The sequence below is a fragment of the Mauremys mutica genome, chromosome 17, assembly GCF_020497125.1.
Source record: "Mauremys mutica isolate MM-2020 ecotype Southern chromosome 17, ASM2049712v1, whole genome shotgun sequence".
NCBI lineage: Eukaryota > Metazoa > Chordata > Testudines > Geoemydidae > Mauremys > Mauremys mutica.
The window spans coordinates 29886220-29901873 of record NC_059088.1 but is presented as its reverse complement, the minus strand read 5'-3'; the positions used below and the strand labels follow the sequence as shown (position 1 = coordinate 29901873).

The window sequence follows — 15654 nt, the reverse complement described above, 5'->3', positions numbered from 1 at the left end:
AAGCAATGACTAATTTCTGTTGTGACTTTTTTCTTCTCTCTCATCCTCTGTACAAGGGCAGAATTGTTTATGCAATGTAGTGCTTTGGTTTGGCAGGGCTTTTATTGTTGGGTTTGGTTTTATTTATGTATATGCTATGCTTAGAGCAACATATCTTATCACCTACTTTTAAAACCAATTCCCATAATTTATTTTTAATAAACCCCAGTCCTGCAAACACTTATGCACTTGCTTTTCTTTAAGAGGGTGAGTAGTCCCACTGAAATCTAAGTCAAGGGGGGCAGTCTCTGGGTCTAATAGTTTCCCAGTGTTTTGAAATCTGACCATACCCATGTTTGCTTGCTAATTATAGCGAGGTAGCTAGAAACTACCAGATAGAGTCAAAAAGACTAAGTATTAGCAGAAATCAATGTACAAAACCCAGAAACTGGCAGAGAAAATTTACTTTTAAAATTTAAATGCTTAGGAGATATTCTGGGGTGGCTGGGGACAGGAAGTGCGTTTCAGCTGTAGAGGAGCACCCTGCTGACCGGCCTGACCCCCCTAGTAAAGTTATACACAGAGGGCTGCTTTTCACTCGAAGATGGCGGGTGAGAAGACTCGAGGAAGGGAAGCGATTTGCCCAAAGGACGAAGGCCGGGCAGCGAGGGACTCAGGGACAGTCCGTTTTCCACCTTTGAGTGCCGCGCTGCCCTTGCTCGTGATGCATCCTATACACGGAAGGGGCGGGCCCATGCGCGGGCGGGGCCTGAAGCGCTCGCTCGGCCTAAGGCCGCAGAGCCGCTGCCGCAGCCATTTTGGTTTGCTCTGAGAAGGGGCTGAAACGGTGGTGGGCTGGTGGGGTCCTGCTCTCCACGGGCCCTGTCAGTGCGGACGGGAGGATGCGACGCGAAGAAGTCCGGAGTCCCTGACACGGTGAGTTGGGGGGGCAGCGATGGTGGGTTTTGGGTGGGGGAGATGCAGCCGGTTTCGGATTGGGGCGGGACCGGGGCGGAGAGAGCCTGTGGAGACCCCGTGGCTCCGGCCCGCTCCACCCCCTCCCGGCCGGTTCCTGACACACTTTTCTCCCTGCAGGCGGCAGCGTTTTCCTTGGCCCCGGGGGAGATGGACTCTGGAGCCCGCCAGGGCGGTGGCGCCTTAGGACAATCCCGCGAGTATAAACTGGTGATGCTGGGAGCTGGCGGCGTGGGCAAGAGCGGTGGGTGTCTCGGGCCTGCCGGGGTGTGGCGCCCTTTGGCTTAGGAGTCGGGAGAGGCTGTCCCGCGGGACGTCTGCGAACCCGCAGGGCCGGTCCAGGTCCCAGAGCAGCTGTCATGGGGCAGGGCGTTAGGCTTTAATCTGTCTCTGCTGAGAGCGGCGGCCCCCAGAGCTGACGAATGGGTTTGCTCCCTGCTGTATGGAGGTACCCACTGTGAGGGGGACAAGGTGGGTGAGGTAATATCTTTCATTGGACCAACTTCTGTCGGTGAGAGAGACAGAGCTCTTCTTCAGGGGGACAGTCTGTGCTTTGCTTCACTGTAGAGGTCACTTACATAAGGGTGGGTTGGAGATTTTTAAAAATCTTTCCCCAGCTCCTACCTCTGTATTTTCATTAATTGAACGTATTTGTGTGAAAATCCTTGATTAGGATTGATTAAACTGTAATACAGCAGTCTCTGTTAAACTTTAGAGTTAATATTTGAGGGGTAAGGATCATAAACACTGAAGAGTTGTAATGTCTTATATCTATAAGACCTTGTTTAATTTATTAAACCATTTTAAGCTGTTAGTCCCATAGTTGAAAATAATAGGCAATGGGTGAGAATATAGTTCACAATTTCATACTGATAAGTAAGGCTGCGAGTCTGTCAGAGTCTGAGACTTTCTGGCACCTCTGTGACTTCTGCAGTGGTTGGTGCAGCTGGCCCAGGGGCCACCTGAGCAGCTCAGGCAGCCCCTGGGCCAGCTGCATTGGCCACTCCTGGGGCAGTCTTGGGCCACCACTCTCTCTCCTTCCCTTCCCCTCCCCCCGGCACAGCAGTTTGGGTGTGGAAGGGGGCTCAGGGCTGAGGCAGGGGGTTGGGGCATGGGAGGTGATGTGGGCTCCAGGAGGCGCTTACCTCGGGGCACCCTGGAAGCAGTGACATGTCCCTCCCACGCTTCCAACGTGGCCAGGTGGCTCTGTGTGCTGGCTCTGCCCGCATGCACTCCCCCTGCAGCTCACATTGGCCATGGTTCCCAGCCAATGGGAGCTGCGGAGCTGGCACTCGGGGTGGAGGCAGCACCCGGAGCCCCCGGCCCCAATTGTGCCTAGGAGCCAAGGGACATGTTGCTGCTTCTGGGGAGCTGCGCAGAGCCAGATAGGGAGCCTGCCAACATTGCCTGCCCTACCTCCACAGCACCAGCGGGGGTGCCGTTTCCCCCCGCCCCCCGAGCACCCATGGCACCCCTAGCCTCTCCTCCCCCCCGAGCAACCACAGTGTCCCTGAGCGACACCCCCACCCTGAGCACCCAAGATTTTGTCGGGTGTATAGTACAAGTCATGGCAGGTCACGGGCCATGAACTTTTGTTTACTGGCCGTGATCTGTCCATGACCTTACTAAAAATACCTGTGACTAAAATGTAGCCTTACTGATAAGTACATTTTATCATATCGCCTTTGAGATTTAGGGTGAACAAAATGCGCATTTTCCCTATGAAGTGCTCCAGTTTTTAGCAAATGCCAAAATAGTATGCCAATTGTATCATTTAAATGTTTCTCACACCTTGTCAACTGTCTAAAATGGGCCATCTTGATTATCACTACAAAAGTTTTTTTTCTCCTGCTGATAATACCTCATCTTAATTAATTAGCCTCTTACAGTTGATATGGCTACTTTCACCTTTTCATGTTCCCTGTATGTATATATATTTCTTACTATATGTACCATTCTATGCATCTGATGAAGTGGGCTATAGCCCACGAAAGCTTATACTCAAATACATTTTAGTCTCTAAGATGCCACAAGTACTCCTGTTCTTTTTGCGGATACAGACTAACACGGCTACTATTCTGAAATCTGTGTAATCAGTAATTCTAAATATTCTCTGTCTGTTATCATGTCCCCACCTACACCTGTGAGGTTAATCAGGAGGACTGGAAATCTCCTGTGTAATTGTAGTTATCCAACGTTAATTTTCAGCTATGACCATGCAGTTCATCAGCCACCGGTTCCCAGAAGACCATGATCCTACCATTGGTAAGAAGAACCTCTCCAACATCTGTCTTTGCTTTTGCAAGTTAAAAAGTAGTTTTTGTGGAATTATTTACCATGAACCTTATATGCTAAAGAAAACCAGAAACTAGTCTGCAAACAAAGCGTTCATAATCATGTCAGTAATAGTTAGACAAGTTGTTACGAGTCCAAAGTCTGCAAAGAGGATTATGAGCTGTGCTAGGAACAGGACTAATGGCCAGATCTTTAAAGATATTTACAGAAAATTCTGTGCACACAACAATAATTTCTGCACAAATTCTGCGTTGTGCAGTGGCACAGAATTCCCCCGGGAGTAAACAGCAGATGCTAAAGTTAGACACTTTAAAATCAGCATGTACAGATAACTTTCATCCAAGAATTTTAAAAGAGCTCTCTGAGGAGCTCGCTGGACCATTCATGTTGATTTTAATTAAGTTGTATAACAGTAGGGAAGTTCCAGAAGTCTGCAAGAAAGCTAATGTTATGCCAGTATTTAAACTGGATGACCTGGGTAATTATAGGCTAGTCAGTCTGACATCAATCCTGGGCAAGGTAATGGAATGGATGATATGGGTGTGGATTAATAAAGAATTAACATAGGCTATAATGAATGCCAGTCAACATGATTTTATGGAAAACAGATCCTATCAAACTAACTTGGTATCTTTTTTGATGAGATTACAAGATTGGTTGATAAAGGTAATAGTATTGATGTAATATACTCACACTTCTGTAAGGCATTCAAGCTCATCTCAGCATTTTGATTAAAAAAATAGAGCAGTATAAAGTTAATATGGCACATATTGAATAGATTAAAAGCTGGCAAACCAATAGGTCTGAAAATGTAATTGTAAATGTGGAGTCCTCACTGAGCACGTGTTTCTAGTAGGCTTCCACAGGGATCTGTTCTTGGCTCTGTGCTATTTAACATTTTTAGCAGTGACCTGGAAGAAAACAAAATAATCACTGATCAAGTTGGCTCATGATACAAATTGGATGAGTGGTAAACAATGAAGAGGACAGGTCACTAATACAGAGTGATCTGGATCACTTTGTAAACTGAGTATACTGTGTGTTTTTAATATGGCTAAATGTATATAGGTCAGTGCTTCTCAAGCTATCTGATATGGGGCACCGGCAATTTTTTTTCCAATGTGCCAGGAACCAGTGCCATTGGTTGGAAGGTGAAGCTAGACCAGGGGTTGGCAACCTATGGCAAGCATGCCAAAGATGGCACGCGAGCCGTTTTTTAATGGCACACGGCTGCCTGCTGGGACTCCGTGTGCCATTAAAAATCCTGCCGACATGGCAAGCCGCAGGGTCCGCGCTCCCGGGCCGGAGCGTCCAACCGAGCACAGCAAGCCGCCAGCCCCTCCTCCGCCTTCCCCTGGAGCCCTGCCGCTGTGCGCGCAGCGCTCTGGGGGCCGGGGCTGCGCGCTCTCGCGGGGCAGCGTTTGGCTCCGTGGGGAGGGAAAGACGCTCCCCGCTCATCCGGAGCCCTGCTGCCTTGCACGCAGCACTCTGAGGGGTGGGGAGGGGCTGTGTGTGTGCGCGGCGGCGGCAGCAGAGCTCCGGATGAGCAGGGAGTCTCATGGTAAGGGGGCCGGGGGGGGGAGGTTGGGTAAGGGGTGGGGGCAGTCAAGGGACAGGGAATGGGGGAGTGGGATCCCGGGGGGGTGGTTAGGGGCGGGGGTCTCTGGAGGGGACAGTCAGGGAGCAGGGGTGGTTGGATGGGGCATGGGAGTCCCGGGGTCTGTTATGGGGTGGGGGGTAGATAGGGGTCAGGGCAGTCAGGGGACAGGGAGCAAGGAGGCTCCTGGGGGGACAGTTAGGGTGGGGGGGTCTCTGGAGAGGGTGGTCAGGAGACAAGGAGCTGGAGGATTGGATGAGTCGGGAGTTCTGGGGGAGCTGTCAGGAGGTAGGGGTGTGGAGAGGGGTTGGGACAGGCAGGGAGCAGGGGGGGTTGTATGGGTCCAGAGTTCTGGGGGTCCTGTCAGGGGGTGGGGAGCAGTTAGATAGTCATGGGAATCCAGGGGGTTCTGTCTGGGTGCGGGGTTGTGGATAAGGGTTGGGGTAGTCGGGGACAGGTAGGGAGTAAGGTCCTAGGGGGGCAGTCAGGGGACAAGGGGCAGGGAGGCTTATATAGGGGGTGGAGTCCCAGGAGGGGGTAGTCGGGACAAGGAGTGGGGGGGGGGTTGGGGGTTCTGGGAGGGGCAGTCACCCAGCCCTCTGTCCTGAGTCCTGACCCCCACCCCCCCACACACACCACACCCAGCCCTTTGCCCTGAGCCCTGTATCACCCAGCCCTCTGTTGACTCCTTCACCCCCCCCATGACCCCAGCCCTGACTCTGGCACCCCCACACATACCCAGCCCCCCTACCCTGACACCTGCACCCCCCTCACATGCCCCCAGCCCTCTTCCCTGACTCTTGCACCCCCCCACATCCCATGCACCCTGCACATCCCCACCCCCACCCTGAGCACCAAATGGGAGCTCCTGCACCCCCACTCACATTCCCACCTGCATCCCTCACACCAAATGGGAGCTGCCCAGGTAAGTGCCCTCACACCCAACCCTGCGCCCCCTCCCTCATTCTAGCTCCTGGCCAGACCCTTCACCCCCAGCCCTGTGCTCGGGCCACTCCCACCTTCAGCTCAGTGCAGAGAGAGGAAGAGAATGGGCCAGAACCAGGGAGAAGGTAGGTACCCACTGTATGTGGGCAGGGCCAGGACCCCAGACCAGCAGCGAGCTGTGCGGGTCTGGCAGCTGGGATCCCGGCTGCTGGCCCCGCACAGCCCGCGGCCAGTGTGGGGTTCTGGCTGCCAGACCCTTCCCAGCTGGGGTCCTGGCTGCAGGCCCCACTCAGCCCATTGCCGGCCTAGGTGAACAGAACCCCAGACCAGCAGCAGGCTGAGCGGGCCGGTGGTGTAAGATCAACATTTTAATTTAATTTTAAATGAAGCTTCTTAAACATTTTGAAAACCTTGTTTATTTTACAATACAAGACTAGTTTAGTTATATAATATATAGACTTGTAGCGAGAGACCTTCTAAAAAACATTAAAATGTATTACCGGCACGCAAAACCTTAAATTAGAGTGAATAAATGAAGACTCGACACACCACTTCTGAAAGGTTGTCGACCCCTGAGCTAGACAAATTCATGCTCGAAATGAGATGTACATTTTTTAACAGTGAGAATAATTAACGATTGGAGCAATTTATAAGGGTCATGGTGCATTGTCCATCACTGACCATTTTTAAATCAAGATTGGAAGCTTTTTTTAAAAGATGTACTCTCAGAATTATTTTGTGGCATTTCTATGGCCTATGTTCAGGAGGTCAGACCAAGAAGATGATCACAATGGTCCTTTCTGGCTTTGGAATCTATGAATCAATTTCTCCATCTGTAAAATGGAGATGATGATATTTTATCTCCCTTTAAGTGTTTTGAGATCTACTGGTGAAAAGTGCTATATAGGAGCTAGGTATTATTAAATACTTACAGAAAAAGTTAAAAGACTAAAATAAGCTAACTGCCAGTCACAATTAACAGACTAATAACAAAAATAAGACCTCTTGATGGCCATCATCTCTTCTGTCATACTACTTTTGCTTTGCAGTGTGATAGTTTGTCGTACATAACTGCCTTTGTTTCCTTTTGTTATTGCTACTTTTTATAAATGTGCAGCAGATTAAAAGGAGGGGGAGAGTAACTGCCCAAAATGCTTGTGTTCAGCTACATTGTCTCTTGTGTGTTCCGTTTGATTTTCCCACGTCGTTTGTCGAAATTATGAGTCAACAGATTTACCCATCTACATACAAACCAGGAGAATTAGCAGAGCCAGCAACCTTAACTTTACTTTAGTAGATGACTCTAGAGCAGGGGTGGGCAAACTTTTTGGCCCGAGGGCTGCATCTGCATGGAGAAATTGCATGCAGGACCATGAATGTAGGGCTGGGGCAGGGGGTTGGGGTGTGGGAGGGAGTGCGGGGTGTTGGAGGAGGTGCACTGTATAGGAAGAGTCTCAGGGCAAGGGGTTGGGGTGCAGGAGAGGGGTGGGGTACGGCAGGGGTCTCAGGACAAGGGGTTGGGGCACAGGAAGGTATGGAGCGTGCAGGAGGGGGCTCAGGGCAGGGGGTTGGGGTGCAGGACCAGTGTGGGGTGCAGCAAGGGGACTCAGGGCAGGGGGTTGGGATGCAGAAGGCAGGAGGTGTTTGTGGGGCGGGCTCCGGCCCGGCACCACTTATCTGGAGTGGCTCCGGGGTGGCAGTGGTGCGTATCAGGGGCAGGGAAGGCTCACTGCTTCCTGCTCTGGCCCCGTTCCGCTCCCAGAAGCGGCTGGCACCACGTCCCTGGGGTGGGGGTGGGCAGAGGGCTCTGCTGCTTCTCTTGCCTGCAGATACCTCCCCCAAAGCTTCCATTGGTCACTGTTCCTGGCTGTGGGAGCTGCGGGGGGTGGTGTCTGTAGATGAAGGCAGTGCATGGAGTCCTATGCCCCTCCCACCGGAGCCCAGAGTCCCATCCCCCCTCCTCGCATGGCAGCCAACTCCCCTCTCGCCCCCCACACCAGGCAGGTGAAAGGGTTCTGGGGGTGGAATGTCAATGGGGTCATGCAAGGCTGTTTGGGGAGGAACAACCTCCCCCCGCCTTCGATACTTGCCGGCCATGACACCATAATTTTTCAAAATCCTATAGGATATTACTGTTGTTTGTTTATATTACCATGGCACGTAGGAGCTTTAGCCATGGATCAGGACCTTCTGCAATCTTTGTCTCCAAATAAAGTGTTGTTACTAGCTCCTGCTTTGAGATCTTCTGACACTAGCTGTCTGTTTTATTCAGTCTTCCTCTTTTGGAGTTGTCACTCAGCCCATTAGTGTTGCTAGGAGAATCTGGTAATTAAAAAAAAAAGGTAATAATTGGAGATATACCAATCTCCTAGAACTGGAAGGGACCTTGAAAGGTCATCAAGTCCAGCCCCCTTCCTTCACTAGCAGGACCAATTTTGGCCCCAGATCCCTAAGTGGCCCCCTCAAGGATTGAACTCACAACCCTGGGTTTAGCAGGCCAATGCTCAAACCACTGAGCTATCCTTGCCCCCTGATCTGATCAGATCAAACAGAAAGGAGAACTTGCATTTCTAGTCAGGTTCTTATAGTGTGCTCATGATGGTAACATCTGAGCACCTTTTGGTGACATTTTTTAACATAAGAATGGCCCTACTGGGTCATACCAAAGGTGCATCTAGCCCAGTATCCTATCTTCCAACAGTGGCCAGTGCCAGGTGACCCAGAGGGAATGAACAGAACAGGTAATCATCAAGTGATCCATCCCCTGTTGCTCATTCCCAGCTTCTGGCAAACAGAGGCTAGGGACACCATTCCTGCCCATCCTGGCTAATAGCCATTGATGGACTTATCCTCTGTGAATTTATCTAGTTCTTTTTTGAATCCTGTTATAGTCTTGGCCTTCACAACATTCTCCGGCAAGGAGTTCTACAGGTTGACTGTGCGCTGTGTGAAGAAATACTTTCCTTTATTTGTTTTAAATCTTCTGCCTATTAATTTCATTTGGTGATCCCTAGTTCTTGTGTTATGAGAAGTAGTAAACAACACTCCTTATCTACTTTCTGTACACCACTGATGATTTTATAGACCTCAGTCATATCTCCCCTTAGCCGTCTCTTTTCCAAGCTGAAAAGTCCCAGTCTTATTAATCTCTCCTCATACGGAAGCTGTTCCATACCCCTCATCATTTTCATTGCCCTTTTCTGAAACTTTTCCAATTCCACTATATCTTTTTTTGAGATGGGGCTACCACATCTGCACATAGTATTCAAGATGTGGGCATACCATGGATTTATAGAGGCAACATATTTTCTGTCCTATTAGCTATCCCTTTCTTAATTATTCCCAGCATTCTGTTCGCTTTTTTGACTGCTGCTCACATTGAGTGGGTGTTTTCAGAGAACTATCCACAATAACTCCCAAGATCTTTCTTGAGTGGTAATCGCTAATTTAGACCCCATTATTTTGTATGTATAGTTGAGATTATGCTTTCCAATGTGCATCACTTTGCATTTATCAATGTTAAATTTCATCCACCATTTTGTTGCCCGGTCACCCAGTTTTGAGAGATCCTTTTGTAGCTCTTCGCAGTCTGCCTGGGTCTTAACTATCTTTTTTAATTGTGTTAGTTTAATTTGGAGGGAAGGATCTGTTTATCTTTCTAAGGCCTGGTCTACACCTGAAACTCAGGTCATCTTAGCTATGTCTCACAGGACTGTGAAATTTCATGCCCTATGCAACATATTTAGGGTGACTTAACCTCCATTGTAGACGAAGCTAGGTTGATGGAAGAATTCTTTCATCAACTTAGCTACTGCCTCACAAGGTGGTGGAAATACCTGTTCCGTTGCTGTAGTCAGTGTCTACGCTACAGTGGCATAGTTGTGCTGTTGTTGTGTAGACATATTCTTAGTAATTTATCCTGTTTTAGGAAATTGGCAGTGCTGTTGGTGGCTGCCATTAGGATTATTTTATTTTATTTGTCTGCCTGTTCACCTCAGTTGGGAAAGGCCCATTAGTCTGAGAGAGAGTATTATTTATTAAGGTGTTCAAAACTGAATTCTTACATTATTACAATTGATATTATAAAGTATTTTCCATTGCTTTATAGCAAATGCTCAGTAGTAGTATGTTGTTGTAGGCATGAGATCAGTACTGCAGTTTTACTGAACTTCTGTTACCCCCCACCCTTCTTCTTCTAAATCCACAGAGGATGCTTATAAAATACGAATACGGATTGATGATGAACCTGCAAATTTGGACATTTTGGACACAGCGGGACAGGTATGTGAGCAATAAAAATATGAATAGGATGGAACTAATGGCCAGGCATATTCACATAGATCTTTTAAAAATGTATTGCTTGTCTCTATCTTTTCTTTGTTCTAGTTCTGTCTTCTGAATTATCCCATTTCCCCAACATAATGTATTTGTTGGTAGCCACAGAATGTGCATTTATTTTGTACCCTGCTTTCTTTCCCCATTTTCCATTGTCCTTTTTATATACATAATATATACAAACAAAGAGGTGCCAACATTCTTACCAATTCTCTGAAGCAACAGAAACTCATGCCTTTCATTTGCTTCATATATTGGTCCCAAATTTTCACAATATTTTGTTTGATGTGTTAAAGGACAGAAAGGAAACAAACTGTTCATAACGTTCTTTTAACTCTCTGACTGCTACATGTTGCACTTTTAGTTGTGTATTTCATGTGTTTAAGTAATATTTCAGATAGGGAGAATCCATAAAATCTCCAGTTTTTTCCAGTGGACAATGTGTGGCATAAGCAAACCAGTATGTTGCGTGGCATATAGCTGTTCTTAGAATGGATAGAGAGCTGACAGTGATGAGATGATCAACAGCTGCTGAGCTTGTATGAAAATTGAATTATAACATTCTTTCTAGGCAGAGTTTACAGCTATGCGGGACCAGTACATGAGGGCGGGTGAGGGATTTATCATCTGTTATTCAATCACGGACCGACGCAGTTTTCATGAAGTGCGTGAGTTCAAACAGCTCATCTACCGAGTTCGGCGCACGGATGACACTCCTGTGGTTCTTGTGGGGAACAAATCTGATCTGACACTGCTCCGACAGGTAAACTACCCAAAGGAGTTCAGGAGGTGTATATCTTAAAACTAGGGCTGTCTGTCAAGTGATTAAAAATATTAATTGCGATTAATCATGCTGTTAAACGATACTATAATACCATTTATTTTAATATTTTTGGATGTTTTCTACATTTTCAAATATATTGATTTCAGTTACAACACAGAATACGAAGTGCACAGTGCTCACTTTATATTTTTTATTACAAGTATTTGTACTGTGAAAAAACAAAGGAAATTGTATTTTTCAATTCACCTAATATAAGTATTGTGCAATCTCTTTATCATTCAAGTTAAACTTACAAATGTAGAATTATGTACAAAAAAACTGCATTCAAAAATAAAACAATGTACAATTTTAGAGCCTGCAAGTCCACTCAGTCCTACTTCTTGTTCAACCAATTGCTCAGACAAGCAAGTTTGTTTACATTTGCAGGAGATAATGCTGCCTGCTTCTTGTTTACAATGTCACCAAAAGTGAGAACAGGCGTTCGCATGGCACTGTTGTAGCTGGCCTCGCAAGATATTTATGTGCCAGATGTACTAAATTTTCGTATATCTGGCACGTAAATACCTTGCAATGCCGGCTACAAAAATGCCACACTAATTTGTGTTCTCACTTTCTGGTGACACTGTAAGTAAGAAGAGGGCAGCATTTACTCTGGTAAATGTAAACAAATTTGTTTGTCTTAGCGATTGGCTGCACAAGAAGTAGGACTGAGTGGACTTGTATGCTCTGAAGTTTTACATTGTTTTGTTTTTGAGTGCAGTTATGTAAAAAAAAAAATTACATTTGTAAGTTGCACTTTCACAATAGATTGCACTACAGTACTTGTATGAGGTGAATTGAAAAATACTATTTTTTTTATCATTTTTACAGTGCAAATATTTGTAATAAAACATAATAAACACTTTTAATTTAAATTAAAACACAGAATACAATATATATGAAAATGTAGCAAAACATCCAAAATATTTAATGAATTTCAATTGGTATTGTTTAACAGTGCAATTAAAACTGCGATTAATTTTTTTTAGTTAATCACAGGGGCGGCTCTACAAATTTGGCCGCCCCAAGCAGTCATGCCCGGGAGGCGCCCCCGAGCCGCGGGAGCAGCGGACCTCCCGCGGGCATGACTGCGGAGGGTCCGCTGGTCGCGCGGCTTGGCTGGACCTCCCGCAGCTGCGGAGGGTCCGCTGGTCGCGCGGCTCGGCTGGACCTCCCGCAGCTGCGGGCGGTTCGCTGGTCCGCCGGCTCCGGTTGAGCTGCCGCAGGCATGCCTGCGGGAGGTCCAGCCGAGCCGCGGGACCAGCGAACCGTCCGCAGTCATGCCTGCGGGAGGTCCACTGGAGCCGCCGGCCGAGCGTCCCCTCCGCAGTCATGCCTGCGGCAGGTCCGCTGCTCCCGGGGCTCCGGTAGACCTCCCGCAGGCATGACTGCGGCAGGTCCGCCGGCCCAGCGTGCCGCCCCCCCGGGAAAGGGCCGCCCCAGGCGGGTGCTTGCCCCGCTGGGCTCTGGAGCCGGCCCTGGTTAATCACATGAGTTAACTGTGATTAATCTACAGCCCTACTTAAAACATAATGCTGTGGTTTATCCTAAGTGTATTTGCTTATTCCTTTTCCTTGAATTACATTTTTGCTCTTGATTTAATGTTTAAAATAAATGTAATATTTGTATTAGTAATGTTGAAAGAGGGATGTGATGCAATGGTGGTAAGTGCAGAATGCAGGATCTCTAAAATACAGGTCGTTTTATTATGGAATACTAATGTTAATAGACATGACATAATCTCAAACTCATTAGTTTTCCGCTTTGAAAACCTGGGTGTTTGCACTATAATTTCTAACCTTCAACTCCTGTTATGTTTTCAATTTCTCTTATCCTGAAAGGAGAGTGCATCTGCACAGGGGATTAAATGGCACTTGAACAAACTTTGCAAATAGTAATATATTAGGAAGGGTTGTAAGTACATTGAGAATAGAGAAATAATAAAAGGGGGCTTAGAAAGAGCAGAAAATAAAATAAGATTCAACTTGAGAAAGTGTTAGCTAGAACATTTGGGGAAGAATAATCCAAAATACAGATTCACTGTGAGGGGAAAAAATCTGGCAAATAGTAACCCTGAAATAGACCACAGGTAGTGGTTGCACAGGAAATTGAGTTTCCAATGTGATACGAGAGCAAAATGCCATTGACGTTGTTGGATATATATGCTGAGGAGTCATATCACAGGACAGGGAATCAAGAGTCCCTTCATGTGGCTCCAGTGTACCCATATTCTGAAATGTGTTCAGTTCTGGGAGGAAAGATGGACAGATTGGATGGCATTCAGAGAAAATCACCAGTGGTGACTGATGTGAAAAATATAACTTTCCTATTGACAACTTGTGGAAGTTGCATGTTGCCCTTCAGATAGTTGCCGGTTTAACACCAACAAGGGAGATTAATTATTTGATAAAAGAGTGTTTAAATATGAAATAAGATAAAATTATGAATGGGGAAAATAATTAGTCTCAATATCTGTAAAATCATCCTGACTAAAATGTTTTAGTCAGTGGAATAGTCTCCACAGGAATGTGGCTGAAGTGCCATAATTTTGGACAAAAGGCTAGAAAACCTTCAGTAGAGAACACTCCTACACTGTCAGGGAAATAGATTAATTGTGACCAAATACGTGTCTTGTCATTCCACCTTAACAATCATTCTCATCTGTTAATTTTTCAGGTCTTGAAAGATTAATAATTTGTTTGCATTTAGTGCTATTAAAACCCTTTTCTATTTATTACTTGTATAGTGCCAAAGGTGTAAGCATTATTTACAAATGCAGATTATGATCCAGTCCCTACCTCAAGGAGCTGGATGTCTTATGGATATAGGATGCAGTACAAATATTTAAAAGATCAGGTGACTGAGTAGGAATAAACAAAAGTTTAGATTTCAGGGAGATTTCAGAGAGATGCATGGAAAGAGGATGTTCCAAAAGGAGCAGGTAATGTGAAAAAATGCACATGGTTAAGAGTGAGAGGAACAGGCAAAGGGAGCAGAAAGCGGGAAGGAATGAACACTTTTTGCTTTGTTGACAAATATGTACTTTGTTGAAGGTCTCCAAAGAAGAAGGCTCAGCTTTAGCACGAGAATTCAGCTGCCCTTTTTTTGAAACTTCAGCCGCATTCCGCTATTATATCGATGATGTATTTCATGCTCTTGTGCGAGAAATCCGTAGGAAAGAGAAGGAAGCAATAATGGCCATGGAAAAAAAATCCAAACCCAAAAGCAGCGTATGGAAAAGACTGAAGTCACCATTCCGAAAGAAGAAAGATTCAGTGACCTGAAGGGGAGGGATGTATCTGTCAAACTGTGAACTGGAATATGTAATCAAAGCAGTCCAGTGACCTACATTTTTGAGCATTATGCTTTCCTCTCTATTTTTTGACTATTTTAAAAGGAAATCTAACTATTGGGAGTTTTGTGAGGGGCTGCGATTTACGTTGTTGTTTAAAGTAATCTTTCCCCCCCAATTTCAGAACGTTTGGTCTATGACACAGCAGTGGGTTTTACTTTTGTTTACTGTCAGTTTCTGACTTGGATCCAGCAAATGTCACTGACGTAGTTGGTTGCAAATGCTGTTACGTATGTTCCTGCACTTTTAAATGTTTGTCTTAAGGGATCTCAGCATAATGAAAACCGAACTATGTAGAATGTCTTTGAACTTTTACTTAGAGCCTAACTTAGTTGTTGTGGTTTTGGTTTTTGTTTTTCCTCTTTCCTGGAGAATTGCACAACAAAGTTTGCTGCTTTCTGGAAAAGTAATTCACAATTTATGAGAAGGCTTGTCAAGATCAGTGTTAAAAGTAATGTTTGTGAAGCACATATAGCAGACTAATGGAACAAACTGTGTGCATGTGTCAGTGAGAAGAACTCATGCTGAAATTGATTTATGTTCTGATTGTGCATTTTTCCAACAAACGAGTAATGATGGACTCCATGTGCATATTTATATACAAATAATTATAAGAAACAAGTGTAATGCAACAGTATAGTTTAGATTTTAAACAAGTCAGGAAAATTTAAAATTCTGATTCTCATGGCAGCCATAACTTGAGAACATTGCATGAATATGTAGCATTTTCTTAATGTATATAGTGTTCTTATACTGCCATAGTATAGTATGTGCAATGTGATAGAGTTGCAGGGGCTCTTGGAAACTAGAGCTTTGACTTTCCTGACTTGCATGCTTAAAATCCTATCAGTAATGTTGCATTAGCTTATGTATTTGCATTAAATTTTACGTTCTTTTCTTAAAGAAGCCAATATTGTTAGATTGAAGTCTCAAACACAAATTCATTACAGATTTTTTTAATGCTTTGAGACTCTGTACCCACACTGCACTGTGTTGTAGAGGGAGAGTGTAAAATTAGAAAGTGCTGGCAATAGGACCTAGCAGAAATAACTCCGAACCTGGTGAGACTCATCCATTGCAGGTAGGTGGGGAGATGAGGGGACAATGATGATTACCTGGGCTTAATGTCAGTCCTGAGAATTATATATACATGGATATATCCCTACATATACACACACTCAAGTGGGTATATGTAGATATTTGTGCCCAGTGATCGCTTACGCTGATTAGGAAGCTGGTGTTTTGTGAAGCAGCACATTTTTCAAATGCTGCAAATTAAATGTTCCTCATGGAGGACTATATATATATCAGTTCTGAAGATTTTTAATCCAGAGTTTATTCGAGTATAAAAAT

The 15654-nt window shown here is 45.6% G+C and overlaps 1 protein-coding gene across 2 annotated transcripts; it reads left to right on the top strand.

Annotated features, from left to right (window-relative positions):
• The first annotated feature begins 758 nt into the window (after window positions 1-758).
• RIT1 (Ras like without CAAX 1) lies at window positions 759-14617 on the top strand. Of its 2 annotated transcripts, XM_044992000.1 has the most exons (6): window positions 759-915; window positions 1075-1198; window positions 3163-3219; window positions 9999-10072; window positions 10698-10889; window positions 14003-14617. In XM_044992000.1, the coding sequence occupies exons 2-6, from the start codon at window positions 1105-1107 to the stop codon at window positions 14231-14233; spliced, it is 648 nt and encodes a 215-aa protein (XP_044847935.1). In that variant the 5' UTR covers window positions 759-915; window positions 1075-1104; the 3' UTR covers window positions 14234-14617. The 2 variants fall into 2 exon arrangements, with proteins under 2 accessions (XP_044847935.1, XP_044847936.1); XM_044992001.1 differs by lacking the exons at window positions 759-915; window positions 1075-1198 and adding an exon at window positions 1218-1425.
• Window positions 14618-15654: the final 1037 nt, after the last annotated feature.